Source organism: Phascolarctos cinereus, unplaced genomic scaffold, assembly GCF_003287225.1.
Source record: "Phascolarctos cinereus isolate Bilbo 61053 unplaced genomic scaffold, phaCin_HiC Scaffold_4;HRSCAF=312, whole genome shotgun sequence".
NCBI lineage: Eukaryota > Metazoa > Chordata > Mammalia > Diprotodontia > Phascolarctidae > Phascolarctos > Phascolarctos cinereus.
In genome coordinates this window covers 57114517-57142374 of record NW_027555847.1, presented here as the reverse complement: position 1 = coordinate 57142374, position 27858 = coordinate 57114517, and the positions used below count along the sequence as shown (strand labels likewise).

Sequence of the window (27858 nt, the reverse complement as noted above, 5' to 3'; positions counted from 1 at the left end):
CACAAAAGAGACATGAGGCCACAAGACAGAAAATAGATATTAATAAACACTGTGCCAATTGTGTGTATAAAGTAGTGAACTTTGCAGGGTTCATCAGGGCAGGTTTCCTAAAGGGACTGAGCTTAGAGCCATATATTAAAAGAGGCTGAAGGCTCTGATGAAAGCTCTCAGGCATACCTCACCATGTCGCGAATACCTCTGGGTTCTCAGAACCTGTACCAGAAGGGCCCAAGCTCCCATAAATCCTGATGAGTTGGAAAGATTCTGAGGCTTATCACTAGGTCACCTGTAGGAAAAGGGGGGATTGTTTAGCTACAGAAACTCTCTTAGACCATCGACTCAGCTTTAGAAGGGCTGGGACCTGCTTCTCTAATGAAATCACAGCTACTCAGAGCAGGGGAGAATTGGGAGGGATGTGGACGTGGAGGGAGGAGGCACATGCAGGAGCCTCAGCATGGAATCCGTGGGGTCCGGAGAGCACTGGGGCGAACCCTGCATTCAGAAGTCACCAGAGACTGACCAGAATGTTTCTCCTCTCTTCTCCTTGTGACCAGCAGAGTCCTCAAAGTGGTGGCCAAGGTGTGAAGCATCAGCTCCTGAAGGTGGTAGAGCACATCTTCCAGTACCAAGTACTCCTCACAGGTGGGCCTGGGGAGGTCACCAGGGATGTGGGCATGGTGGGCCAGGATGGGCAGAAGACATAGTGGACCAGGAGGGGTAGAGGACATATCAGGGCAGCTGTGCAGGGTCGGAGGGGACATTGTGGGTGAGGGAAGGTAGACTTTGCCATTGGGAGTAGCTTTCTGCAAGCCCTGTGAAATAAAAAGTCCAGCAGTACAGCAGCAAACTGAATTGGTTTGTATCCAAGGGTGATGACAATGATAGCTAACATTTATGTCGTACTTTAAGATTTGCAAAGTGCAATGCTATCCACATCCACAGAAAGAACTATGGAGTTTGAATGCAGATCGAAGCATACTATTTGTTCTTTTTTTACTTCTCTTTCGTTTTGTTTCTTTTTTCTTGTGGTTCCTCCTATTGGTTTCAATTCTTCTTTACAACATGACTAATGTAAAAATATGTTTAATAAGAATGTATATGTAGAGCCTATATCAGATTGCACACCATCTTGGGGAAGGAAGAGGGAGGGGGAGAAAATTTAAAACTCAAAAGTTTATGGAAATGATTGTTGAAAACTAAAAATAAATTAATTTTTAAAAATTTTAAAAATAAAAAAGATTTGCAGAGTGTTTTAAATATATATAATATATACGTATATTTATATATGCACACATTATATATACATTTCATATATTATATGTGCACATATGCAATTTTACACATGCACATATATATTTCATATATTTTATACATGTACATATATTGCATATATTATATATTTCATATATTATAGTATATATTATATTGATATATTATACATATATTATTTTATTATCTATTATGTAATATTATTCATATATATTTATAAAATCTCACTTGATCCTCATAACAACCCTTTGAAGTGGTTCCTTGTATTATCCTTATTTTATCAAAGAGAAACTAAGGCTGAGAGAAGTTAAACAGATTGCTTAGTGAATAAATATTTTGGGCAGGATTAAACTCAGGTCTTCTCGATTCCAAGTCTAGCGTTCTGCATACCACATCAGAAGTTTTAAACTTACTCCTCTCTCCCCATCCTCATCCATGGAATTCTTGCATGCTGCATGTCTACCACATTAAAATGTAGCTGGGAAATGTTTAACAAATTAAAATACAATATAGATAATGTCCATTTGTGATTTTCTAAGACAACACGGGGCCATTTCGATTGGAGTTGGACACCACTGTACCACACCACCTAGCTGTAAAATGCTGCTTCTCTCCTGCCATAAGTTCAATGGAGCTCTTTGTCTGACCCTTCTCTAGGAATGGCTTCAGCAGGGAAGAAAGAGATTGTCCTGAAGCTGAGTAAGGGAATGGAGTTGGCTAATCCCATCTGGGGTCACTGAGAGGAGCTCAGGGAGCATGTGAAAGGGCGTATCCAGGATAGGAGCTATGCCCTTGTCTTTGCTCTGAGTCTACCAATAAGCTGCTAGGATGATAGCAGAACCTGGTTTAAGAATCCATTGCCAGTCCTCCATATTAGGTGAGAGGAAGAGGAGGAGGAGCTGAGAATATTGTGAGATTAGACTGTGCCCATGAACCCCAGAAAAAAGTCTATCACTCAACATCATGGCAGACTTGGCATTTTGGACTGTGTTACTGGGTACATGAAAATCACAATCAATTCCAGGTGAAATTTAATTTCTAGGTCTGCCCTGTCTCAGGCCAATATGTTCCATCGGAAGAAAAGAAATTACATTTCATACTTAACTATGAATATGAGCTATTATATAGCTCTTTATGATTTAAAAAGTCCTATCCCCACAACAACCTTGTGAGGTAGGTAGGATAAGTATTATTTTCTTCACATTACAGATGATAAAATTGAGGCCCAGCTCTCAGAGAGGCAAAATATCTTGTTCATGGTCACACAAGTAGTCAATGTCAGACCCTGGACCTGAGCTCTAGCATTTTCTCCTACATCACAAGCCAGAAACCAGAACTAATTCATGGCCAGAAGTAGCCCTAAAGAGCAAAACTAAAATCCAGATTCAAAGAAGCTGAGACATGCTTTGGGAAAGGTCAAAGCAAAGACCATTCTAAAAACATCAAGGGCAGAAAAATGTGTATCTTGACTCTTTTGTACACCCAGCAGCTACTCAATAAATGTTTTTAGATGATGACATCAGCAGAAGGAATGACCGGTGGTGATGGAGATGATGGTGAATGTGATGGGGATGTTGAAGAGTGTTATAATAGGGACGGTCAGGATAGTAATATGGATGATGGACAGCATGATAGAAATGGTGGTGATGGTACTGGGGATGATGGTGGGCAAGCAAAAATGATGAGGAAAGTCACGGTGATGATGGCTTTGATAGTTAGCATGATAGTGATGGTGGTAAGTATGATAATGGGGGGGTGATGGTGACAATGAAGATGGTGAGCATAATAGAAATTATGATAATAGTAATGGTGATGATGGTGATGTTGTTGAGGATAGTGATGAGAATGGTCACCATGAAAGTGACAGTGATAGTGAGAATGAACATGATGGTTATGACACGGACGGTCATGACATTGGTGGTTCTGGGGAAGACAATGGTAATAATAATGCCTCAGATATGTATCATGTTTAATGGCTCATAAAGCGTTTTTGCTGCTGCTGACCATGATGATAACAGCAATCATGATGATGAACATGGTCATGATGAAATAAAGGGCAGAGATGATGGGGTGAGGCGGGGTCAGGGAGGGGGGAGGAGGTCATACTCTAGTAATGACGATCAGGGTCATAATGCTGAGGGATTGAGAATAGAGTCAGTCACCTGATGGTGGTGATAGCAATGATGAGGGTGGTGATGATGGTGCTAGATGTCTACGCTGATTCTCTAGGCTAATAAAAATGGGAAGGTTGGATGCTCCATTCATCCTAAACTTTACTTACTGCCTTATCAATATACATATCTGTGACCTCTTGCCCTTCCCCCCAACCCCGCAGCAGAATACAGGATCCTTGAGGCAGAGGCTGCTTCATTTTTGTTTTGTATTGCTATCATGATTCTTTGCACAGAGTAGACACTTAGTACATTCTTCTTGAACTGAACTGAATTCCATCCTTAAGTTGGAAGAATTCAGTTGCCTCTGAGTCTCTGCTGTAAGTGAGAATGTGGGGTTGCCAACCCTGGGATTGGGGTACTGAGCTCCCCCAGGAAGTAAATTTGCCTTTTGGTTCTTATTTTTCCAACAGATTATTTGAATAACCTTTGTCCAGACTCAGCAGAGTATGAAAATACCCAAGGTAAGAGCAGGAGAGATGGAAAACTATACTGGAACTAGATCAAAGCTTCCTCTCCCCAAGTTGATTCAGTTAACCTGACATTCCCTTCTGGCATGGGCTAAGCTTTTGCCAACTGCAATGTATCCTCCTTGACAAAACAGCGGGAACCCATGAAATCACTAGGTTCTGGTCCCCAAATTACTCCTCACAAGCTTAGGGCTTTGCTATCCTGGGGAGTCTCAGATGATTTTAGGGAATTGTGGGAAATCTGGGAATACCCAAGTGTGGTGGGATTGAGATGATTTCCAAGCCCAAAGAAGAAAAAGTCATAGCCAAGGTTTGGGGAGGAGGCAGACTTGAATCTGGAAAACTCTATCACTGAAAAACAGACAATTTTCCTTTTATTCCATGGCAGCTTCTAGCTCATGTCTTTGGCATGATCCCATCATTTGGTGATCTCATCATCTTCTCCATCTGAGTTGCCCCAAACTCACAGGTTAAGGCAATATCAGAGACAAGTTGGACTCTGAAGTCTCCTTGAATAGACAGGGAGCATTCTGATGGCATGGGGCACTTCTCTGGCATTCTCCCTGCATGGGATGGACCTCCCTAGGGCCACACATCCCAAATTCTCTAAGCCAGAGAATTCTGCCATACTCATTCAAAAAGCACTAAGCACCTTCCATGCCCCAAGCACTGCGCATTGAGGGGATTACAAAAGGAGACATGTTTCCCTCTCCCAAGGAACATTTTAGTAGTGCAGACCAGGCATCCCTTTGGGAAGCATTAAAGAACTATCAAAGTAAGAGTGTACATAAGTGGAACATACAGAAAATTAGAAGGAAAGTGAGGTGAAAATGTTTGGAGTGGTCAGGGAAGGCTTCAGGGAGGAGGTAAGGCTTGAGAAAAGTTCCAAATGCTCTCCTTTACTGGTCCTCCAAAAGTGTTTTGTGTATGCCTCAGCTTCTTCTTGTTGAGTCTGTCAGACCAAGCCCAGAGCTTGATTTCTAGGAATGGCGTCAGGCACGCAGGCCCTCAATAAGGTCTGCTGCAGGTCCAATGGGGGGGCCCCAAGTAATAAGTGCAGAAGAATCACAGAGGAGCCCTAGGCAGGTTGGTCAACCAGCATTTATTAAGCACCTGATATGTTCCAGGCGCAGTGCTAAGAATACAAAGGATGCCGGGAATGCAAAGAGAAGCAAAAGATAGTCCCTGGCCTCAAGCTGCTTAGACTCTAACGGACTCAGCCGGAATGGTCCCCTTCTAAGGCAGAGACACTGAGAGCTATAGTCAGCTTCTGTGGACAGGAGAGAAGCAGAGCAATTACCCTGGGCTTGCTTGGTCAGTAACAGGTCACAAAATAGGAACTGCCCCTCCTCTACCCCAGATAACCCACTTTCTGCTCCATTTAATTCCCAGATGCCTTGGCCCTCATCTCCAAAGTCACAGATCGAGCTAACGACAGCATGGAGCAAGGGGTAAGTCCCGGACATCCCTGCCCATTCTCCTGGCAAAATCTCCCTTTCAAAACGAGGTGGAAAAATGGTGCCAGAAGCTTGGGGTTGTAGGTCAAGGGGCCAAGGACTCCTCTCTGAAGGACCTTCCGTAAGCATCTATCCCCTTCTCGCAGAGAAACAGAGGTTGAACACAAGACTGCTTCAGATCAACCAGCCAATCAACCATCAGGTTTTTATTGAGGACAGCTGTGGGCAAGGCACTGGCTTCTATGGCCAGGCTCATTAGAGAGGTATAAAATGTGGGCCCTCCCCTCAGGGGACTTTTACTAAATAACTAACATTTACATGGTGCTTTAATGTTTGCAAAATATTTTTACATATAGTATCTCATTTGATCCTTACAATAATCCCATGAGGTAAGGGCTGTTATTAACCCCCTTTTACAGATGAGCAAACTGTGGCTGAGACTGATTGAAGTGACTGACCCAGGGTCACACAGTTTATAAATGTCTGAGGAAGAATTAGAACTTAGCGTGACAACTGAGTTAGACTACACTGCATTTCATTCAAAAGAATCAATGTCCTAAAAGGTATGAATCTGAGAATAAAATCTGGTTTTCCTAAACCCTAGTTGTCTGGCCTAATGTGTCAACACACTCAGTTGCAGGAGGGAACCATGTCCTTGTTGAATGAGGGAAGCGGGGGAGAATGGTACTGGTGCCCTGGGTCCCATCACAGCCCTGGGTTAGCCGCCCCCCACCAACGTCATTCTCCTGCTCCCCTGGCCACGAAGCCATCAGGAGAGCACACAGTCTCACCGTGTGTCCCAAGGCTGGAGTTTCTGTTCCTGCTGAGTGATTAGCTGGGCCTTTGGCACCACAAGATTTCTCCAAGCTTAGCCCATGCTGTCTTGCCCCAAGCAGCAGCTGGAGGTGCCGGGTCCGGCCAAAGCCATAGCCCAAACTCCACTGGACGAAGGCACAAGGATCTGGATATTCTCAACCCTCCTCAAAGCGGTAAACTCCCAACAACTGCAAGCATTTGGAGAACAGATGGGATGCCTCTCGTCGTTCCCACTGAGCCTGAGGTTGGCACCACCTCTGAGATCCTTTTGGATTTTCCCCATTAAGAATCGAGGCCAAGGAGACCACCTCCCTCCCATGCGTGAGGGCAAGGATGCCAGGCAGCGCACCCAGGAGAGGTACCAGAGCAGCCCGCGGCTAAACGACTCTCCTGGCACTGACCCTGGCTGATATTTGAAGTTTCTCCAGGAAACAAAAGCCTCCCGTTGTCCTCCAAGCCAGCTGTGCACAGCTGGGAAGTCCCTCTTCCCCTCCCTGGCCGCAGCTCTTAAAGATGAACAGCTTCTCCACCCCAGCCCTCTCTTTGATCTGTCAGCAAATCTGCCTAGTGAGATGGGCCAAGTTTTGCAGATCCTGTTAAACCACTTGTCTCATTGGCTTACCCGGGCAGTTGATTTCAGAGGCTACATTCTGACGTGTCTGAAAGGGCCGCATGGGCAACACCACAGGTGGCTTCTGAGAGGCCACCCGGCCAGCTGGGAAGGCTGAGTTCTAAGACTTGGGGGTCCTCTTCTTCATTCTCTTCCTGACACTGAAACTGCAGCTCCCTCAAGCCACCTGTCAAATCACAGCCCTAGAATGCCTTAGCCAGCAAGGGCCTTTAAGGTCCATTTACTCTAACTCCCCCATTTCATAAAAATAATAACAAATAATAATAGCTAACATTTATATAGAACCCACAATGTGTTAAACTCCTTAAAAATATTATCTCATTTGATCTTTATAACAACCCTGGGAGGTAAATATTATTATCATCCCTATTTTACAGGTGAAGAAACTGAAGCAAAGTGACTTGCCTAGGGTCATAGAGCTAGTATCTGAGGCCATATTTGAACTCTGGTCTTCTTGACTCCAGGCCCAGAGTTCTATCCACTGAGCCACCCAGCTGCCTCTCAGATAAGGAAACTGAGTCTTAGACAAGGGGAAATGACTGGCCCAAGGTCACACAGCAAAGGCAGGATTTTGCCCTCTTGCCCTGAAGTGTTATGCATTTTAAACTACACTGCCTCTCATTTCCAGATCATTTTTCACTTTTCAAAGGGCTTCTGCAAATGCCTTCTTTCTTCTCACCATCCAATGATGCTGTTGATGCTCAGCCAGCCTTTTCCCTTTAGGCTTGAGCCAGATGTAACTACTCTTCTTCGAACCACCATTCCCCTCAGTCAATGTAGGTATGGGGCTGCTGAGCAGCCTGAAGGACAGGTACCAGCTCACCTTCAGCTTTGCTTCCCCCCACAGAACCTAGCCCAGGACTTGTCCAGCGTGCAGTTAATGTTTCTTGCGTTGTCTCTCCTAATAGAATGTAAACGCCTTGAAGACAGAACGTTTCATTCTTGTGTCTGTGTCCTCCAGTGCTAAGTACAGTGCCTGGTACATAATAAGCACTTAATAGATGCTTAATAAATGTTGATTAGATAGAGGCAGTTTGGCCTAAAGGGCAGAGCGCCAGACTCAGAGTCAGGAAAACCTGGGTTTGAATCCCATCTCATTCCGTTACTTGTAATGTGAAGCTGGGTGAGTCACAGTCTCTGGGCCTCAGTTTCTCAGACCTGATGATTTCTAAGATTCCTTCCATCTCTAAATCTATACCCCCATAATGGATTGTTGAATGGAATTGTTTGGAAAGAATGCCAGAAGAGTTCCAAGATTTGGATTCCAGTCCCAACTCTGGCACTAACACACCATGGACAAGCAAGTCACTTTTTTACCCAGAAGCTTGATTTTCCTTCTCTGTGAAATGGAAATACGTTGACAAATGTGATCATAGAATATAGAGCTAGATGAGATGTTAGGGTTTATTTTGTCCAGCCCTCAATTTTATAGTTGAGAAAATTGAGGCCTGAATCCAGGCCCTTTAATTCCAGAATATCTTTCTACTACCTCACATTGTCTTCCTAGGGTTCAAATGTCTGTTCTGCCATTTATATCCCTCATGACCTTCACCTCTCTGGGACCCAGTTTCTTCATCTGTTAAAACCAAGAGATTTCCCTAGGTGATTTCTAAGATTCCTTATAATTCTAAAGACATGATGCTATGATCCAATAAACCGTATGCCTGTGTGGCCTTGGAAAAGTCCAAAAGTTACTTTACCACCATTCTAGTTTCTTCATCTGTGAAAACTGTGCTACTTTCTCTCAATTGTGAGGCCACCAGGGTTAAGTGACTTGCTCAGGGTCACACAGCTATTAAATGTCTGATGCCAGATTTGAACTCAGGTCCTCCTGACTCCAGGGCCAGTGCTCTATCCACTGCACCACTTAGCTGTCCCACTACTTTCCTTGAAGGTTTATCATAAGGATTAAAACGATCATGTATATTAGAGCAATAAATACCACCTCTTATTATTCTACTGACAGGCCAGGACCAAGGTCGCTCAGCATAGCCACAGAGGGTCTGCTTCTGGTGCCCAGGTAGGGTATGAAGGCCCAGCTATAGTTCAGGGCTAGGGCAGAGGCAGAGGCCCACTGATGGTCTGGCCAGTGCTGATATCAGCCTTGAGTTACAACCGAAATTTTCCCAGCTGTCCTGGGGCCTCATTTATTAACCTTGAGTTATCATCCAGAGGGGACAGCTGGTTTTTCACCAGCGTATCCAACCTCCTTATGGCCTCATCCATCATGCTATATGAGTTCCTTCAGATGAAAAGACCTACATTGTCTCCCCCACTCTGCCTTCCTCTCTTGCACCCTTTCTCTCCCTCCCTCCCTTCTTCCACTCTGGTCTCTCTTTAACCTGGGGAAGCCCAGTATATTGGAGACATTAACACTGAATCAGTGTTAGAGGGAAGGATTCTGAACTAGGAGTTGGGAGACAGGTTCAAGCCCTAACCCTATCAGGGACTTCATTTTGGGAGTCTCTTCCTAGCTTGAGGCTCATATTTCTTCTCTGAGGAGGGGGAAGAAAAGGACGGCGTTGAACTAGATAAACCCCAAGACCTCATTCGGTACAACTCTGTTGATCTCTTTAAGCTTGCTGTATTTATTTGTATGTTCACACACACTTCACATATCTACCCATGCTCCTTATTTCTCCCTCCATCCACTCACATTTCTCAGCAGTAGGTGTTGCTCTGAAGACTTGCTCAGGTTCCTCCAATCAATCAGTCAATCCACAAACATCCACTAAATGCCACATACTTGTGTTAAACACTGGAGGTAAAAATACAAAGAATGAAATAATCCATACTCTGAAGGAGAAAACCTTCTAAATAATGTAATAAAGAGACTTGAAGGAGGTGGTAAACAGTGTTTAATCTGTGGGCTGCTCAGACTAAACCTTCAATAGTTTCTCCCAAGAGGAAATTTTATGCTCCTGACCACAGTGTCTAGGATGCAGGGTTTGCCTGCATGTAGATGAAGCAGGATGGCTTAGTGGGTAGAGCAGTGGAGTGGGTCAGGAGAGGCATCATGGTACAGTGAAGAGAGCAGTCGGTGGTCCTCGGTTCAAATACACCTCTGCTGCTTCATGCCTGTGTGATCTTTGACAAATGGATTCACCTCCCCAAGCCTCAGTTTCCTTATCTGTAAAATGGGCTAGATGGCCTCTGAGGTCCTTGATGGCGTTAGCTCCATGAGCCTAAGAACAGGGTTTGAATCCTACTTTAGAATACTTACTAGCTGACTGACCTTGGACAAGGCCTGTCTGAGCCTCATGCCCCTCACCTATAAAAGAGAAGTAACAACAGCACCCATCTCAGAGGCTTGCTCTGACAAATGAGGGTCACGCTATAAACCAGGGGTCCCAAAAGTCTTGGTGCAGTTTTAAGTATTAATAACTTCAGAAATATACATGCTACAAACTTACAAAAAAAATCTGAAAGGTTAATTATTTAAATTTCACATATTGGTATGTTCCTTATTAATACACAGTATAACTCTTTGTGCTATATACTGTGCTAGTCAATTTTCGAACTTGGCTAAAACTTTGATTGGTGGCTACTCATTGCCTAAAAAGATTGCATTCGGAATCTTAACATCAAGATCATACAAAGAGTGAGGTTTTTATTGTTGTGATATGACCCCACAAAAAAAGGTCTACAAGAGGACCTCTTCTCCCAAGCCACCAATCTGAAAAAGTGTCATCCAGAAGCTGTCTCACACACAACATGTAATGACACACAGCTGTGTCTTGTGAAAAATTAAAATTAAAAGTCTATTAGTCAAAATTCTCATAACCAAATAAATGTAAAGGAAATCAAATACTTAAACTTTCAAATCATAGGTTTTTTTGGTAAGTTCGTACCATTTATACTCCTACTTATTAAAGCTTATAACTGCACTAAAACTTCTGTGACACCCCATATATGTTATGTGTGAGAGAGGGAGAGAGACAGATGGACAGAGACAGAAAGAGTTGGGAAAGAGAAATAGAGACAGAGACCAGGGAAGGAAGAAAGAGAGAGGACAAGAAACACAGAGAGAGGTGGGGTTTTTTTTTGGGGGGGAGGGTATGTGTATGTATATGTGTGTAAAGATGCCACCAGGGGCAACTAAGTGGTACAGTGGATAAAGCACCGGCCCTAAAATAAGGAGGACCAGAGTTCAAATCTGGCCTGGGACCAAACACTTGACACTCACTAGCTGTGTGACCCTAGGCAAGTCACTTAACCCCAATTGCCTAAAAAAAAAAATGCCACTATAATGTGCAGGGCATTCCCCTGTCTCCAAACTATGCATCTGTCTACCTCCTCTGATGTTACCCTTTCCATTCATCTGCCCTGAAATGTCCCCCATTAATTACTCCCCTCAGTTAGGCTAAGTAGGCACAATGGTGTGGTAGAAAAAATCACTGAACTTGGAGTCAGGAAACCCAAGTTCAGGATCCAGTTTATGCCACAAATACAAGCCACCTCTGAGCCTCAGTTTCTTATCTGTAAAAGGCTATTGTGAGGATCAAACAAGAGAAAGGCCGAGAAGGGGCTTTGGAAAATATAGATTGCATTGCCAACATGGGGAGTCCATCGAATTCTGAGCAGTGCTGGCTGCTATCACCTGTCTTCAGCACAATGACACGACCATCTCGGTGCTTCCTGAAGACGCCAATCCAGCATTGCTCTGTGCTCATGTCACTGGCCCTGGGGCAACTGTGTCCTATTAACCAAGCTCTTAAGTTGCTTCTTGAGTTATGGAATCCCTCTTCCCTTTATGTCAGCTTCCCAAGCAGGGAATGGGAGGAGCAGAGCTGAGGGGAACAGAATGGAAGAGGGAAGGAAAGAAATAGAATCCACATGTGGAATGCTTAGTTGGCCAAGGGGGAGGAGGAGGAGGAGGAGGAGGAGGCAGCCCATGAGCTCACAGTTCTTGGGCTGTCCCTCCAGTCTCCTGTTTTCCTTAAGAAACTGACTTGGCAGCAAGCTTGCGGGGACCCGTACTCTGTGCCACCTGGCACCATGTTTTATCACGGGGGCAGCCTTAAGCCAGTGGACCTGCCAATACTGGTGTCACTTTCCTTCTGTTTTACATTATAATTCCTCACCCAACAATAATTCCATGGGCTTCTAAGGGTCTTTTCTTCCTTCTTTGCGCCATCCAAATCTTGTCACACCCGTTTGACTGCTTGCTGTCTCCAGACCCCCTCCTTCTTCCCTCAGAACTTCTCAAACATGGTCACCCGCCCTCTCTTCTCCCCTTCTTTCCTTTCACAGGGGCTAACGCTTTTACTTGTTCCCTTGGTCTCAATTCCTCCTGCCTCTTCTAGGCAATTTTTTGGATACCATGAACCCAGATAAGCAAACTCCCTCTACCAAGGCAAGTTGGCATCTTCTTTGCAATTTCTAGTCTTGGAGCTGCCTCAACATACAAATAAATTCAAGGTCATTTGAAGAAAGGGTGAGCACCAACAACTGAAAGCATCAATTACCAGGTTCTATCAATTTCCCCTTATTTCATCTCTCATATGGATCCACTTTTCTTTCTTCTCATTGCCACTACCCTCATTACCGCTCTCCTGGACTTTACAATAAGCAGGCATTACTGCATCCACTCTCTCTCTCTCCATTCCAAAACACACACCCTTGAGGCCACTTCTAAAACAACCTTTCTTTCTGCACTGATCTGGTTATTGTCATTCCTCTGCTCAAAAGTCTTCAGTGGCTCCTTACTGCCTACCTAATAAAGTTCATGCTTCTTTCTCTGACATCCAAAGTCCTCATTAACTTAGCAGCACCCTGCCTTTCCAGCTATGTCTCCTACTACTCTCCATATACCCTATACTCCATCTGAATTATACTGTCCCCTAAGTGTGCCCTATACTTTCCCATCTCTAGCCCTTTGCTCCAGATGTTTCTTACACATGGAATTTCCTTTCTCTCACATAGGGATAATATATAACATATAAGATAATATATTTAGAGGGGAAAGAGATTTTAGAAGTCAAGTTGGCCAACATTCACACTGCAGCGACAACACTGAGGCCCAGAGAGATTAAGTGATTGGCTAGAGTCACACAAGACCTGGGATTTGTGAACCCAGATTCTCTCACTCCAAACACGGTGTTCTTTCCACAAAACCTTGATTTCATTCTTTAAAACCCAAATCTGATGCTACATCCTCCAGGAAGCTTTCCTTGATCTCTCCTGTTATTAATGATATCCTTCCTTATACCTCAAATAATATTATTGTTTATACCACTTTAATGTCCTAACCACATAATATTGGGTTACCTGTATTTGTACCTTCTTCCTCTACTAGACCGTAAGCATCATGAGGGCAGAACTATGTTTAATCTAAACTTTGTATCTATCCTAGTGACTACCATGGTACTTTACCTGCAGTGGGATTTAGATTAACATGATTTAGAACTGGAAGATGTTGAGATAATTTAGTACAACTCTTTCATTTTACAGGTGAGAAAACTGAGGGCCAGACAGGCCAAGTGGCCTAGCTGAGGTCAAACAGGAAGCGAATAAGCAACTCCTTATTCTAGACATTAGTAAATATTTGATGAATAAAGGAGTACGTGTGTCTCTCTTTCCCTCTCTCTTATTCTTTCCCTTTCTGTCTGTCTGGCTCTCTTACTCTGTGTCTCTGTGTGTCTTTTTCTCTCTGTCTCTGTGTGTCTCTCTCTCTTTCTCTCTGTCTCTGTGTGCCTCTCTTTGTTTCTCTGCATATCTATAGAGATAGATAGCTATATCTTGATTTCCCTACACTTCTCTATGTTTCTACATCTGCTCCTTCCTAGCCTCTTTCTGTTTCTGTCTTCATCTCTGTACCTCTTGTCTTTGCCTCTCTGTGTCACTGTCTTTCTCTTTTTCTGTGTGTCTCCATCTTTAAATGGAAACTGATTCCCATGGCCTTTGGCCAGGATGTTGGGTTTGAGATTTTTGGAAGATTGCACCAGGTAGCCTAGAAGGTGCCAAGCTCTCCATCCTGTGCCTACCCATCTGTCAAGCTCATGCTACCATTGATGCCCCATATCTGAGTAGCCTCTCCATCCCACACAGTCTGTTTGGTTGGTTGGCAGTCCAACAGTCCAAGAAGGCTGGCAGACTAGCAGTCCAGGGCCCTACCTGGAGAGTGAGGCCAACTCACCATTATGCCCTCCCCCTTCCCCCACCACTTTCCACCTCTGCTGTTACTGTTATTTCTTCATGGAAAGCTCTCCCTGCTCCACCTCCATCTCTGCCTGTGAAAATCCTACCAATTCTACCATTCTAATTCTAATTCAAATAGCATCTCCTCAGAGAAACCTCAGATTTCTTCCAGCTGAAAGTAATCTCTCTCCTTCTGTGGACTCCTCCTCCCCCAGAACTGTGCTTACAGGTCCCTCGGGTCATTAGCTATCTCCTTAATTGTATTATGCTTAATTATGTACAAGCTTCATCCTCCCCTAGACTATGATCTCCACAAGGGCAGGGACCGTGTCTTAACCGTCTCTTTCTCCCCAGTTATGCCCAGAACACTTACTTGTGGGTTCTCAATAAGTGTTGGTTGGATGCATATATGAGTAAAAAAAAAAACTGAACAAATTAAAAAACTCAGGCTTCCCCCTCTCCTTCCCCTAATCTCTCTGACCCATTTTAATCCTCTACTTCTGTCTGGCCCGCAGGAAAACCTACAGAAGTTGGTCCACATTGAGCACAGCGTCAGAGGCCAGAACAACCTCCTCCAGCCTGGAAGGGTAAGCACAGTGGGTGAGGCCCCTGATAAGGCCATTGTTTGGGGGCCAGTTTTATTTTGGATCAGTGCAGGGTGAGACCTCAGCCCAGCCTGGCTACAGGTGGTGTTTACTGGTCCAGGCTGGGCTGGGCTCTGGGCCTGGGGAGGAGGAAGAGGCCAGGACCTCTTGTTCTACCTGGCCCAGGGCCAGAAGCTGAGGGCAAAGGGCCTGGGCTGGTGGCTTGCCTTATTCCCCAGGGTCAGGGCTGGTACCCATGGTCATGCGTCATGTTTCCATAGGAAGAAGCATCCATGCCCTGTGGGCAGTTCTCCGCTTTTAAAGGAGTAGATGTGTATTTTTGCCTCAGAGTTGACAAGAGGCACCCCTCCTCTTGAGGAAGAGAAAATCAGTGGGCTTTAGCAGGGAAACAAGGGGAACATTTCCCCACTTCCCACTCCCCATGGAAGGTCCCTGACCAAAAGAAAAAGAGGTCTCCTGAGAGCTGCACATAAGTTTAAAAAAAAAAAACTTTAGATCTATTTTTAAGAGAAAGAAATCCACCTGGTTTTAATATTATGAATAGTGAACCTAAAACTCTATTGACAAACAACCATAAACAATATCATTTCCATATTATTACCAATTAAGGAAAAGAAGCTGAGAGGAAAAAAATAGAAGATGATGCCGGCAGGGTTATATTTGGAACTAACATTTATTCTTTTTCTGAGCTTTTTTACCAAATCAAATCCAGCACTTTGGCTTAGTTAGGATCCAGCAGAGGTGAACAGAAGGAGCCCTAGATCTGAAGTCAGAGGACCTGGCTTTGTGAACCTGATTCTCTACTGTTCAACCACCTCTGGGACCTTGGACAGCTCATGTCATGTTCCTGGAGCCTCAGCTTCCCCATCCTTAAAAGGAGGGGGTTATGATACATTGCTTCTGAGTTCCTTCCAGTTGTCTATCTATGATCTTATGATCCAATGTACTCATCGCTGCCCTTTAAAAGGGACGAAGGAAGGAAGAAAGAAAGAAAGAAAGAAAGAAAGAAAGAAAGAAAGAAAGAAAGAAAGAAACAAAGAAAGAAAGAAACAAACAAACAAAGAAAGAAGGGAGGGAGGGAGAGAGGAACGAAGGAAGGAGAGAAAGAAAAAGAAAGAAGGGAGGGAGAAAGAAAGAAAAAAGGAAGGAGACAAAGAAAGGAAGGAAGAAGGGAAAGAAGGAACTTATTCCTTCCTATTTATTTTCTAAGCATTTATTAAGTGTCTACTATGTGTGCCAGGCACTGCTCTAAGCCCTTTACAAATTTTATCTCCGTACAACACTCCTGGGAGATACAGGCTATCATTATCCCAATTTTACAGCTGAGGAAAGTGAGACAGACAGTGACTTGCCCAGGGTCACATAGCTGGTATCTGAGGCTAGATTTGAACCCAGGTCTTCAGGCTCAGCACTCCATCCACTGCACCACCTAGTTGCCTTTACTTACTGTATCAAACATTCTGAGGCTCCATTCAGAGAAGGAGAGGAATTTATGATCTGGGCAGTGGTCCATAACCAGAACCATATGATTTTATGTCAATTGATACTTGCCAAGAGCAGGGAAAACAAATAAGCTTGTACCAAGTGCCAGGTTCAGCCTGTACGAAAGAAAGCCTTCACATCTGCTGATCCTTCCTGAGTGCCTGCTGGGTACCCAGCCTCCTTCTAGATACTACACATCAACAAGCATTTATTAAGCACCAACTACATGCCGGGTACTAGGCCAGACGCTGAAGATGAAAAGGCAAAAATTAAATGATCCCTGACCTCAAGGAGCTTACATGACATGAGAAGAGTCAACAGGGTTCCTGCCCTCGGGGAGCTCATAGTCTCATGGGAGAAAAATTCTGCTCCTACACTGGGTGACCCAGAGCAAATGTCTTCTCCTCTCTCAGCCTCAATTTTTCCATTTGTAAAATGGGGGTAAAATTATAACCGTGCTACTTACCTCTTAGCGTTCTTATGTGGAAAAGTGCTGTGTAAATTTTAAAGCCCTATATGATGAATTATTTTATTGTTAATGGTATGGACAATAATAGTCATATCATTAGTACCACTGAGAGACTCAAGTGCCATGTAAATAGCACATGTATTAAGTGCCATGGATCACTGAGGGCTGGGTGGCCAGTGAAGGCTCCATGGAGAAGGCAGGACTTAGAACCATAGATTTAGAGCCTAAAGAAACCTTAAAGGTCATCTGGTCCAACCCCCTTCTTTTACAGAGTAGGAAACTGAGGCCCACTGAGGTTCAGCAGCTTGCCTAAGGTAGTACAGGTAGTGAGCCTCAGAGCTAGTCCTTGGAGCCAGGCCGTGAAGGTTGGCCCTAGCATATGAACACAAGAATGGTGCTTTGAGGGTGAGGCACATGCAGCCATGTTTCAGACCCTTCCCAGGACCACTAATGCCATCCCTGCCCCATTCCTGTGTGCGGGGGGACATGGCTACTTTGAGATAGAGGTTTGCTCCCCTCCTCTTGCTTGACAAGTCTTCTGGCACATGATTGGGACAGAAGGGGGACTGAGTTGCTGACTACAAGGAACCAGGTACTAACACCAGATTATTCCTTGCAGGAATTCCTGAAAGAAGGGACTTTGATGAAAGTGACAGGAAAGTCCAGACACCCTCGGCATCTGTTCTTGGTAAGAATCTGAAATGGCTGGGGCCAGTCAGGCCACCAACTAGCATTTATTAAGTGCCTACTATGTGCGGAGCACGCGCTAAGTGCGGGGTACAAAGAAAGGCAAAGATGTGGCCCTTGCCCTCAGAGAGACCCCAGCACAATGGGAAAGATGGATTTGATAGACTTATCTAGCCAGAAAGGATTGTCTCTGGCATCCTCTCACCTCACTTTCCAGCCTACTTTCCTTTCTGCTACAGGAGGCAGTATGATATAGTAGTTGGAGATACTGCACTGGCATTCAGGTGGCCTGGGTTATATTTCCAACTCTGCCATTTAGTAGCTACGTGGCCTTAGGCTAGCTAGCCAATCCAGTAATTATCTCTTGTGTGAAGCATTTGTGTTGGGTACTAGGGACACAAAGATAAAATCAAACACAATCTCTGTTCTCTAAGGAGCTTCTATTCCAATGGTGGGGGGATGGAGAGGGGAGCAGAGATACAACATGTAAACACACATACATATACACGTGCTTATTTGAAGAGGGAGGACACATTGACCACTACAGGGGCATTAGGAAAGGCAAGAAGGAAGCTAGGGATTCCAGGAGTCCCTCCCAGGCATGGGGGACAGCTCGTCCAGAGTCACAGCAGAGGAGGATGGGTGTCAACCTGGTTGTAATGCACGTGGGCTGTTGTGGCTGGAATATAGAGAAGGAAGATAATGTCCAATAATCCTAAAAAGGCTGGAGCTGTATTGCAATGGACTTCTAATGCCTAGCTGAGAAGTTTATAGGTCTATGTACAGTCTATAACTAGATTTCCAAGGTTCCTCTTGGCTTTAATATTCTATGTACTAAGGTTCCTCCAAGCTCCTAATGTTGAATGCCTTCTTTTCTTCTTTCTCCAAGCATCTGTCCTGGGTTCTTGTAGGAACTTGCTTTTAGAAGCTATGCTGAGCCCCACTAAAGTGTCTTTTGAGGAGAGAGTCAAGGTTGCATCTTCTTCCTAGGATTATCCACATTTTCATAGGAATCATAGACTGTCAGAACTACAAGAGACAAGATGCCCCCCCCCAAGTTGTACTGTGGTGTGGCAGCACTGTGGTTTGGCGTTTGGGTAAGCAAGGTTGCCACTCCCTCTTACTTGGCCCTACCTTGGTATGGGTGGAACTCCTTCTGTCTTGGGTATGACTGTCTCTCCAGCCACTCTTGGAATGCCACACCTCTGGGAGGGTTTTCCTCTCAAACCAAGATTGGGAAAAGGAAAGAAAAACACCAAAGGCTCACCTAAAATACCAGCCCAACTAGTCACAATTCTCTGTCTTCTCCCCAATAGCCCCTGACTTATTCACTGCCTAGAAAAATCTTAGTTTTTTTTAATCTCCATACTAGAAATATTTTAAAATGGATCAATAATTCTTTTTTAGGTTTGAGCCCCCAGTCAGTAGTTTAATTGCCCAAAACAAAACAAAACAAACAAACAAAAAAACTCACAGTTTAAAATACATCTTTCTCTTTTTCCTGGTGCTCTTCTGTTGCATGTAAGCAATAGAACAATGTAATGGTTAAGGGATAAAGTCAACAGAAAAAGAAATAAACTTTTTTTTTTTGCTTTTGGGCAATTGGGGATAAGTGACTTGCCCAGGGTCACACAGCTAGTGAATGTCAAGTATTTGGTCTGAGGCTGGACTTGAACTCAGGTCCTCCTAACTTCAGGGCCGGTGCTCTATTCACTGAGCCACCTAGCTGCCCCTAAAAATAAATAAACTTTTAATAAGCTTAAGTAAGCCTCCATCCTAGGAAAAGATCAAGAAGAGAAATGAAGAATTACAACCCTGCAATCTGCATTGGGTGGAGGTGGGGAGAGAAGATAGAAAAAGGTTCAAGGCTGGGGATCTGAAGCAGGTTGACCCCCTGGAAGAATTAACTCTGGGGCAGAAGGACAGGTACCCATTAAAAGATACCAGAGTCAGAGAAATACAGTGGCAGCTACCTCTCTCCTCTCTGCTAAAGGCATGACCTGAATTAATTACGGCCCCTTGTCTAGTACAGACTAGACTGCGTTGTTTGTCTGAGAAGTCACAAGCCAATCCAATCTGGGCATCCTCTGAAAAACATCCCCCCATACCCACCAAAAAGAAAGGAGAAAAGCAGAGATGGAAGGATGGTCTGATGGGAAACCACAGATTTAGAACTAGAGGGGACCTCAGGTGTCATCCGGCCCTACTCCCTCCTTTTACAGATGAGGAAACTGAGGGCCAGAAAGAAGTGATTTGTCCAAAGTCACACAGAACTGGGATTTGAACACAAGTCCTCTGATTCCAAACCCAGTTTTCTTTTCATTGAATCCCTCTGGGATGGTAGGAATCACACAGGATAGAGAGTCAAAGGATTTGCATTAAATCCTAGGTCCTGCCACACTTGCTCTGTGACCTTGGGGAAGTCACTTTAACCATTCTGGGTCTACATTTTCTTATCTGTAAAATGAAGGTTGAACTGAAGGACTTCCAAGACCCCCTGAAGATCTACCCTTCCAGGGACAATTGTCAGCTGGCCATCCCAGAGGGAGAATGGGGGGCAATCTACATGGTATGATAAGAGGAAGTGCCAGGAAACCTGAGCCCCACCCACAAAATGAAACAAAACTGGCCCTCTTCATCTCTCCACATCTCCCTGGTTGAGCTTTCTTTTCCTTTAAAAGGTTGTCCTTGGATTTTATTTTAACCCGATGCCTTTGTACAAGGAGGGATTTGCCTTGGGACCTCCAGTGTCCTCAGGATGGCCTTTAGAAAGAGGAAGATCTTTGTCCAATGTCCACCTTCTTAAACTGAGGACACAAATCAGCATCTCCTCTCTCCTCACTTGCCATCAACGTGCCCACTATGTCCACCTTTCTTTTCTGCTTTTCATCTGCTCTGAGCTGAACCAAATACCCAGATTGTTGGATTCTCACAATAAAGTGAGTTTCAATAGGGGTTGATGGGATTCTCCTGAGAACCCAAAGGCATACTGGATAGGAAGCCAGATTTGGAGTCATGGGATCATAGATTTAGAGGCCATCCAGTCTAACACCTTTCATTTGACAGATAAGGAAACTGAGGCAAGAGAGATTAAGGGACTTGGCCAGGGTCAAACAGATAATAAGCATCTGAAACAGGATTCAAAACCAAATTTTCCTTGAACCCAAGTCTAGCCCTCTGTATAGACTATACCACCATCAGTGTTACTATGGGCATGTCGTTTAACCCCTCAGAGCCTCAGTTTCTTCATCTAGGAAATGGGAATAATAATATCTGTGGTACATACCTGGCAAGGTTGTTAATGAGCTCAAATGAGTTACTGTAGGCAAAGTAATATGCAAACTTGAAAGCACTATCAGGACATTTATTATTACTTCTAAGTAAGAATTTTACTGCCTATATTTTTGGCCCCCCTTCTTGGTTCCCAGGTGAGTTCCAGATAAATGAGGCTGCTGGATAGCTAAGGGGGAAAAGGGTGAGGCAGTACTTCAGATCTCAGTTAACTAAAGAAGAATCGAGGGCAGCTAGGTGGCTGCCCTAGTGCATGGAGCACTGGCCCTGGAATCAGGAGAACCTGAGTTCAAATCCAGCCTCAGAAACTTACTAGCTGCGTGACCCTGAGCAAGTCACTTAACCCTGATTGCCTCCCCCCCCAAAAAAAAAATTTTAAAATAGGAAGAATCTAAGTGTTTTTTGACCTACTTTAAGCTACTTTGGGGTGATAAAGGAGGATTTGGTGTGTGTGTCTGAGTTGTTACATGGGTGTGTGAGTGACCTTTGTCAAACCTTAGAGTCATCAGGCTTCCCTTGGCCAGTGATATTGTTGAATTTGGGGCTTCCTGCCAGGATGTTTCTGGTGTTTGGCTGGCCCACTTTCCCCTGAGGTCTTGGCTCCAGTGAAGGCTTTTGCACAGACTGGGCTAACTCAGCCGCACCCCCTCCCACTCACCATCCCTCTATCCCTACCCACCCATTGGAGGCCCCCAAGGAGGCATTCTCTCTGATATCAGCCTTCCAAGAATTCTTCTACAGAACCTGCTGTCATGCAGTGAGAAGAGAGGGGGACAGGCAGCCTTTGATGGGCAGCTGGGGGGTCCCTTTCCATCAAGCCTCTCCTGGGCTTGGGGGAAGCAGAAATGAGACAGCCCTGCAGCTCAGGCTTTAGTGTGGGTGTGTGTTGCAGACAGAGGAATCTCATTGTAAAACTGAGGAGATAAAATTCTAGGGAGAAGGGCTTGGAAGAGATCTGAACCAAAGAGAGAAGCAGGGCTTACTCTTAAAGGCTGTCTAAGAGTTCACATCAAATTTAGTCTTTCCCCATAAATTCTACTGCAAGTATTTCTGAGTGCCCACAGTGTTCCCCGAAATCCAAATTAGACACAATCCTTACCCTCAAGGCGGTTACAGTCCAGGTGGGAAAGTAAGACTCATACCCAAGACAGTCAGTCAACAAACCTAAGTGCCTACCATGTGCCAGGCACTGAGCTAGATGGTGGAGATACAAAAACAAAAATGAAACAATGCTTGCCCTCAAGGAACTTACATTCGAGTGCAGAAACAATATGTGTTTATAATTAGATAAAATATAATAAATATAAAAATCTTACTTTGGCTTTTGGTGCAAAGTAGCCAGGGGAGTTTCAGGAAAGACTCCATGGAAGAGGTATCATTTGAGCTGAGCTATGAAGGAGGCTAGGAACTCTAAGAGGCAGAGATGAGGAGTAAGTGCATTCCATGCATGGGAGAAATAGGAGATGGAATGTCCATTTGTGAGGAATAGCTATTGCTCTGTTTGTCTGGACCACAGCATTCACAAAGGGGAATGATGTGCAGTAAACCAGCTGTAGCACTCTGGAGCTGGGTCATGAAAGAAAATTAAATGAGATGACACCGTATAGGACAGTTGAGGGTGACAGAAAGGGGTGTAAGAGACTAGAGGAAAAGGAGATCGCTGAGATCTGGGGTGGTCAGAGAATGCTGAGGCTCTACTTTCACTGGATCTTAAAGGTTATGGCTAGGCAGAGAAGGGGAGGGGAAGTTATTCCAAGCAGGAGAAACAGTGGGCACAAAGATACAGGGGAATGTGATAGTGAGACAACCAGGCTGGTTTAAGCCTATGGCATGAGTTGAAGAAAAGAGGGAGAAGAGATTGGAAAGACAGTGTGAGATCAGATTATAAAGGGCCGGAAACACCAGGATGAAGAATTTGGACTTAATGTAATAGACAAGGGGGAGACATCCTCGTTCCTGTGAGAAAATGACAACAGCATCTTAAAATGAAGGAAATAAGCATTTATTAAGTGTCTACTCTGTGCCAGGCACTGTGCTATGTGATTTACAAATATCGGCTCCTTTGATCCTCACAATAACCATAGGAAATAAGGGCTATCATTATCCCTATTTCACAGTTAAGGAAGCTGAGGCAGACAGAGGATTTGCCCCAAGTTCATACAACTAGTGTCCAAGGCTAGATTTGAACTTGGGTCTTTCCTGACACCAGGACCAGTGTTTAATCTACTGCATCACTAGCTGCCCCCTCTTTGACTCCAAATCTAACCCTTCCTTTCTTAAAAAGCATGGGACAAAATAAATGTATGTTGAATTGAAGTGAATGGATCTGGACGCTGAGATCCAAATTTGAGTTTCTGAGAGGTCACTAACTAGCTTCATGACTTTTAGCAAATCACTTCATCTCCAATATTTAGGGGTGGATAGGGCCTTAGAGACCACCTATTCCAGCTCCTTCATTTTGACAAAGAAGGAGATGGACCCAGAGCCAGGAGATAATATGCCTGAGGTCATGCAACGGAGAGCAGTACCAGGACTGGAAGGCAAGTCCTTCTCTCTCCTATTCCACTGTGCCATGTCGTCACTCTCTGGAACTCGGTTTCCTCACCCCTCTAAAGTTGATCAGATTACACTAGCTAATTTCAAAGGTCTCAGCCAACTGTCATTTTCCCCCTCTTCTGTTTAATGCCCCAGTTGGAGAAATTATAAAACGCAAAACTCACAGATAGTCAGGAAGGGCCCAGGACCCTACAAAGGTCCCAGGTGAGTGGTGGCCCACGGTACACACTGGAGAAAAGGACCTCAGGCCCTTCATAAGAAACATGCCTGTGGACACAGTGCCAGCCGGGGCTCACCCACTGGTGTCTTGTTATTGTGGGAAACCACCAAATATTCCTCTTCTTTCCCTGATCACTAAGTCACAGGACAGACCCTCAGCTGCTGGAGATGAGAGGTTCATTTTCCCCTTTGTGTGCGGTTCAGAGAAAGGAGGAAAGTAAAAAGCACCTCTCAGTTGGCAATTAGCAAACAAAGCCACACTGAACATTTAATAAAATCCTGGGATGCTAATCACAGTTGCCATGGCAGCGCTGTGCGCTGGGGGCAGGTTAAAAAAAATGGGAGGGAGAGAGATGAAAATATGCCCATTCTTGATAAATTAAAAAATCAGCTTTGGAGGCCGAGAGCTCAGCAGGGCATTCTGGGAAGCAGCTGATGGCAGCCAGGATCTGTGCCTTTCCTCTCTCCCTTGATGGCTTAGAATAAGTCCCGAGTGCTGTCCATCATCCCAGGGCAGCTGGTTTTCCCATCGAATTGGGAACTCTAAAGAATTGAACACAGGCAAATACCCCACACTCATAGTCATGGGATAGTAGAGATGGAAGGAGCCTTAGAGATCACCTAGTGCAAACTCCTTGCATGACAGAAAAGGAAACTGAGTCTGAATGAAGGAAAGTGACTTGTCATGGAAAATTAAGGACACATACAGGTCTGGAATTTAGGTCTCTTACTTATTATTAGCCTGGCCATGGTGTAATAGGAAAGAGCACGAGGTTTGGAGTCAGAAAACCTTTGCTTAAATATTGACTCTATCCCTTATTACCTAGGTGACCCCTAGACAAACTCCTTTAACTCTTTGAGTCTCTGTTTTGTCCTCTGTGAAATGAAGAGATTGGAAACAGATGGTCTTAGAAAGCTTTCCCCAAGATCCTGAATCACTTCACTATAAAATGATAGCGTTTAACCAGATTAGTTAAGGTTTACGGTCCCTTCTAGCTCTATGTCCTATGGTCAATGCATGGGGTCATGGGAAGAAAAGTAGATTTAGAGTCAGAGAACCCGGGTTCAAATCCCAGCTCTTTTACTATTGTATGACCTTGGTCAAGTTACTTAACTCTCTGGGCCTCAGCTACCTCATCTGTAGAAGGAGAGGACAGGCCTAGATGACTCTTAGGTCCTTGAAGTTTCAAATATATGCAGTTATCCCTTCCATAGTCCCTCTGATGTAGAAAATCCACATAAACTTTTTTGCCCTCCTTTCATGCTAGAGAAGAAGTCTGAATTATTATGGTATTAAAAGATAAAGTGTGTTGATATTATACAATTCTATACATATATTTTATGCATTTCTGAACTTTTAAACTTTTATTCTGTCATCTACTGGCCTTCACGCATCGTCTGCTGTTTCGGCAAAACTCCCCCAGATTTCCCATTTAATTTCTTATGCTGACCTGCAATATATCGAAACTGCAGTGGGGAAAGTTGTGATATGGAACTGTACTCCCCTTAGCCTGTGAGCCTGTTTCTTCCACCATACTACTGCTTGCAGGATCAGTTTCCACTGGCATCTCTGGGGCACTGATTGAACTGGTAATCAAATTCCTTCACTTTCTGATGGAAGCAATGAACTGTCTTTAGAAGGAGATCCTTGGTATCTATCCTCTATCCTCTTGGTACCTCCCTCTCAGCAGAAGCATGGAAGAATAAATAGAGGACTGGACTTGGAGTCAGGAAGACCTAGGTTCAAATCCTTCCCAAGACTAAGACTAGTTGTGTAAATTTGGATAGTCATGTCACTTCTCTGCATCTGTTTCCTCATCTACAATACGAGGGCACTGGATCAGATGGACTCAGTGGAGCTCTGGATCTCTGCTCCTGTGGTCTATGTGGATGAGCTGTGGGCTGGTATCTTTCTGGACTCACTGTAGAGACTCCTAGGGAAGCAGTAAGACTCATTTTTCCCACACTTCCAGCTCCTTCCAGAAGCTTAGAATCTCCTTTCCCTTAGCAAACTGCAAATCTATGGCAGGAAAACCATTGATCTCCCTTTTTCTCTTTTTCTAGATGAATGATGTCCTTCTTTATACATTCCCCCAGAAGGATGGTAAATACCGACTAAAGAACACACTGGCTGTGTCCAGCATGAGGGTAAATTCAATTCAATTCAAGAGTATTCATTAAGAATCTGTCTTGTGCCTGGACAGGCACTGGGAAGAGACTACAGGAGTAGTGATGCATACTAGCTGTGTGACTCTGGGCAAGTCACTACTCTGTCTGTCTCAGTTTCTCCCGGGTTCATGGAGAGAATCAAATGAGATGTTTGTAAAGTATTTTGCAAACCTCAAAGTGCTATATAAATGCCATCATCATCATCATCATTATTAAGTGCAGAAAATGAAGAGATTAGTGTGGGCTGGGGTCATCAAGGAAGGCTTCCTGAATGACATGATCCTGACCTGGTCTTGAAAACAGGGAAATATTTACATACGTGGAGGAGAGAGCAGTGGGCATTCTGGGTGCAGGTAATGGTGTGAACAAACTCATGGAAGTAAAAATGAGTAGGGAGCGATGGAAAAAAGTGGAGGGAGACAGGTCTGGCTGGAACAGTATGAAATAGATCTGGAAAGGTAGATTGTGGAGAGCCTTGAATGCATACTGAGAACTGGACTTTATATTGCGTGTATCTGAAGTTCTTGAGCAGGGGAATGATATAGTGAAAACAGTGTTCTAGAGAGAGTAATCCAGAAGAGGCATGTAAGGATTGAAGAGGGACAGTCTGCTGGCAGGAAGATCTATTAGGAGACTTTCGTCTCTCCAGTATGAGGCGATGAAGGCCTGGTGGTGGTGTTGTGATAAGAACTTGGGAACTAAAAAACATTCACAGAAAGATAACACAGTCTTGATGGCAGATAGAATGGCTGGAGTGAGGAAAGAGGGCAGTGTTGGTTCAATTCAATTCAGCTAACCACTATCAAGTGCATATTATGTCCAAGGCATTGTGCTAAGAGCCTGAGATGCCAAAAAAAGGAAGGAATGAAGGAGAGAGAGAGAGAGAGAGAGAGAGAGAGAGAGAGAGAGAGAGAGAGAGAGAGAGAGAGAAGGGGAGGGGAGGAGAGAGGGGAGAGGAGGAGAGGAGAGGAGAGGAGAGGAGAAAGAGGGATGGAGGGGGAAGAGAGGGAGGGAAAGAGAAAGAAAAGAAAGGAAGGAAGGAAGGAAGGAAGGAAGGAAGGAAGGAAGGAAGGAAGGAAGGAAGGAAGGAAGGAAGGAAGGAAATGCCTGCCCTTATGGAGCTTATATTTTCTTGGGAGGATGGGGTCAGGATATACACAAAGAAACAAATACAAAGTCTACTCAGACTAATAAATACTAAGTAACTGAAATGAGAAAATGCTGGTAACTGGGTGATCAGGAAAGGCCTTATCTAGAAGGCAGCCACTGAGCTGTGCACTGAAGGAAGATCGTGGGTCTGAGTATGTGTGTGGCTGAGTATGGGTCACAGGCACAGGTCTCTCTTTTTGGGGAATTTCTAAGCCTGTGCTGGCGTAGGTGAGTGGGCTTAGGCAATTTCCTGAGGTGGGAGTTTGCCTCCCTCTACAGAATTTTCTGGGAGCTAAGGGTTAGTTTCAGTGTTAGACACTCCTTGGAAAAGCAGACTCAGTGAAGCTTGGACCAGAAAGCCCCTTAGTGGGTGGAGCCAGATGACTTTTGCCAAAGCCTTAGGGGAAGGGGGGCACCACAAATGACTTTTGGAAAGGGAGGGAGAGAAAGTTGTCACCATCAACACCATTTTCCTTTTTTCCCTACCAAATGGCCAACCTAAACACAGAACTTGCAAAATAAGGAGGCCAGACTAGATGACTTTGGAAGTCTTTTCCAGGGGACCCTGGAGGTCATCAAGGCCAACTCTTGTCTTTTACAGATGGGGAAATGTGCCCAAAAGAGGTTAGTGACTTATCCAATGTCATACAGGTTATTAATGCCAGAACCAGGACCAGGACCCTGAAACTAACTGTGTGATTGAGCTGAAAAGTCTTAAACCTCCTGGGGGTCCCCGGGGTTATGAACACCCAGCCAAGAGGGTGAGGACAGTGGGATATCCTCAAGGTGCCATCCCCGCCCTCCAGCCTTTACACTAGAGCTTTTGGTTTTCCAGGTCAGCCGCCCTGTGATGGAAAAAGTCCCATATGCACTGAAGATAGAGTCAGCTGAGTCCTGCTTGATGCTGTCTGCAAGGTATGGGAGAGTGAAAAGTTCCAGGCAATGTAAACATTTCCCAAAATTTTGAAGCCTTGGAAAAAAACATTCTTTATTAAGAAGTTTAAAAAAAAATAGTTCTAACCCAACTCCAAAATCTTCCAACTCTGTTAAGATTTTCTCAGCCAAGGTCTCACTGTGTAGACCCTCAAAGGCCCCTAGCTACTAAATAGATTAGGGTCAGGTAAGGGTCTTCTTAGGAGCCCACAGCTGTTAAGATCAGAGAAACAGTGTTCCCAGTCCTTGAAACAGGAAGAGACCGCCATCTAGTGGACAAGGAAAGACCTCCATCCCTTCAAGATGCTTCTCCGAGCCTAGCACCATTTTAAATGGGGCCACCT

At 44.5% G+C, this 27858-nt stretch overlaps 1 protein-coding gene across 2 annotated transcripts in view; it reads left to right on the top strand.

The window, feature by feature from the left end:
* The window catches only part of FGD5 (FYVE, RhoGEF and PH domain containing 5), a 188869-nt gene that overhangs the window by 147714 nt on the left and 13297 nt on the right, over positions 1-27858 (top strand). Inside the window, exons 8-14 of one of the 2 annotated variants that reach the window (XM_020981127.2) lie at positions 555-642; positions 3854-3904; positions 5303-5361; positions 14470-14541; positions 17130-17198; positions 25328-25411; positions 27417-27496. In XM_020981127.2, coding sequence (XP_020836786.1) covers positions 555-642; positions 3854-3904; positions 5303-5361; positions 14470-14541; positions 17130-17198; positions 25328-25411; positions 27417-27496 — 503 coding nt within the window. The remainder of the gene's footprint in view (positions 1-554; positions 643-3853; positions 3905-5302; positions 5362-14469; positions 14542-17129; positions 17199-25327; positions 25412-27416; positions 27497-27858) is intronic. The other variant, XM_020981128.2, reaches the window with a different exon arrangement.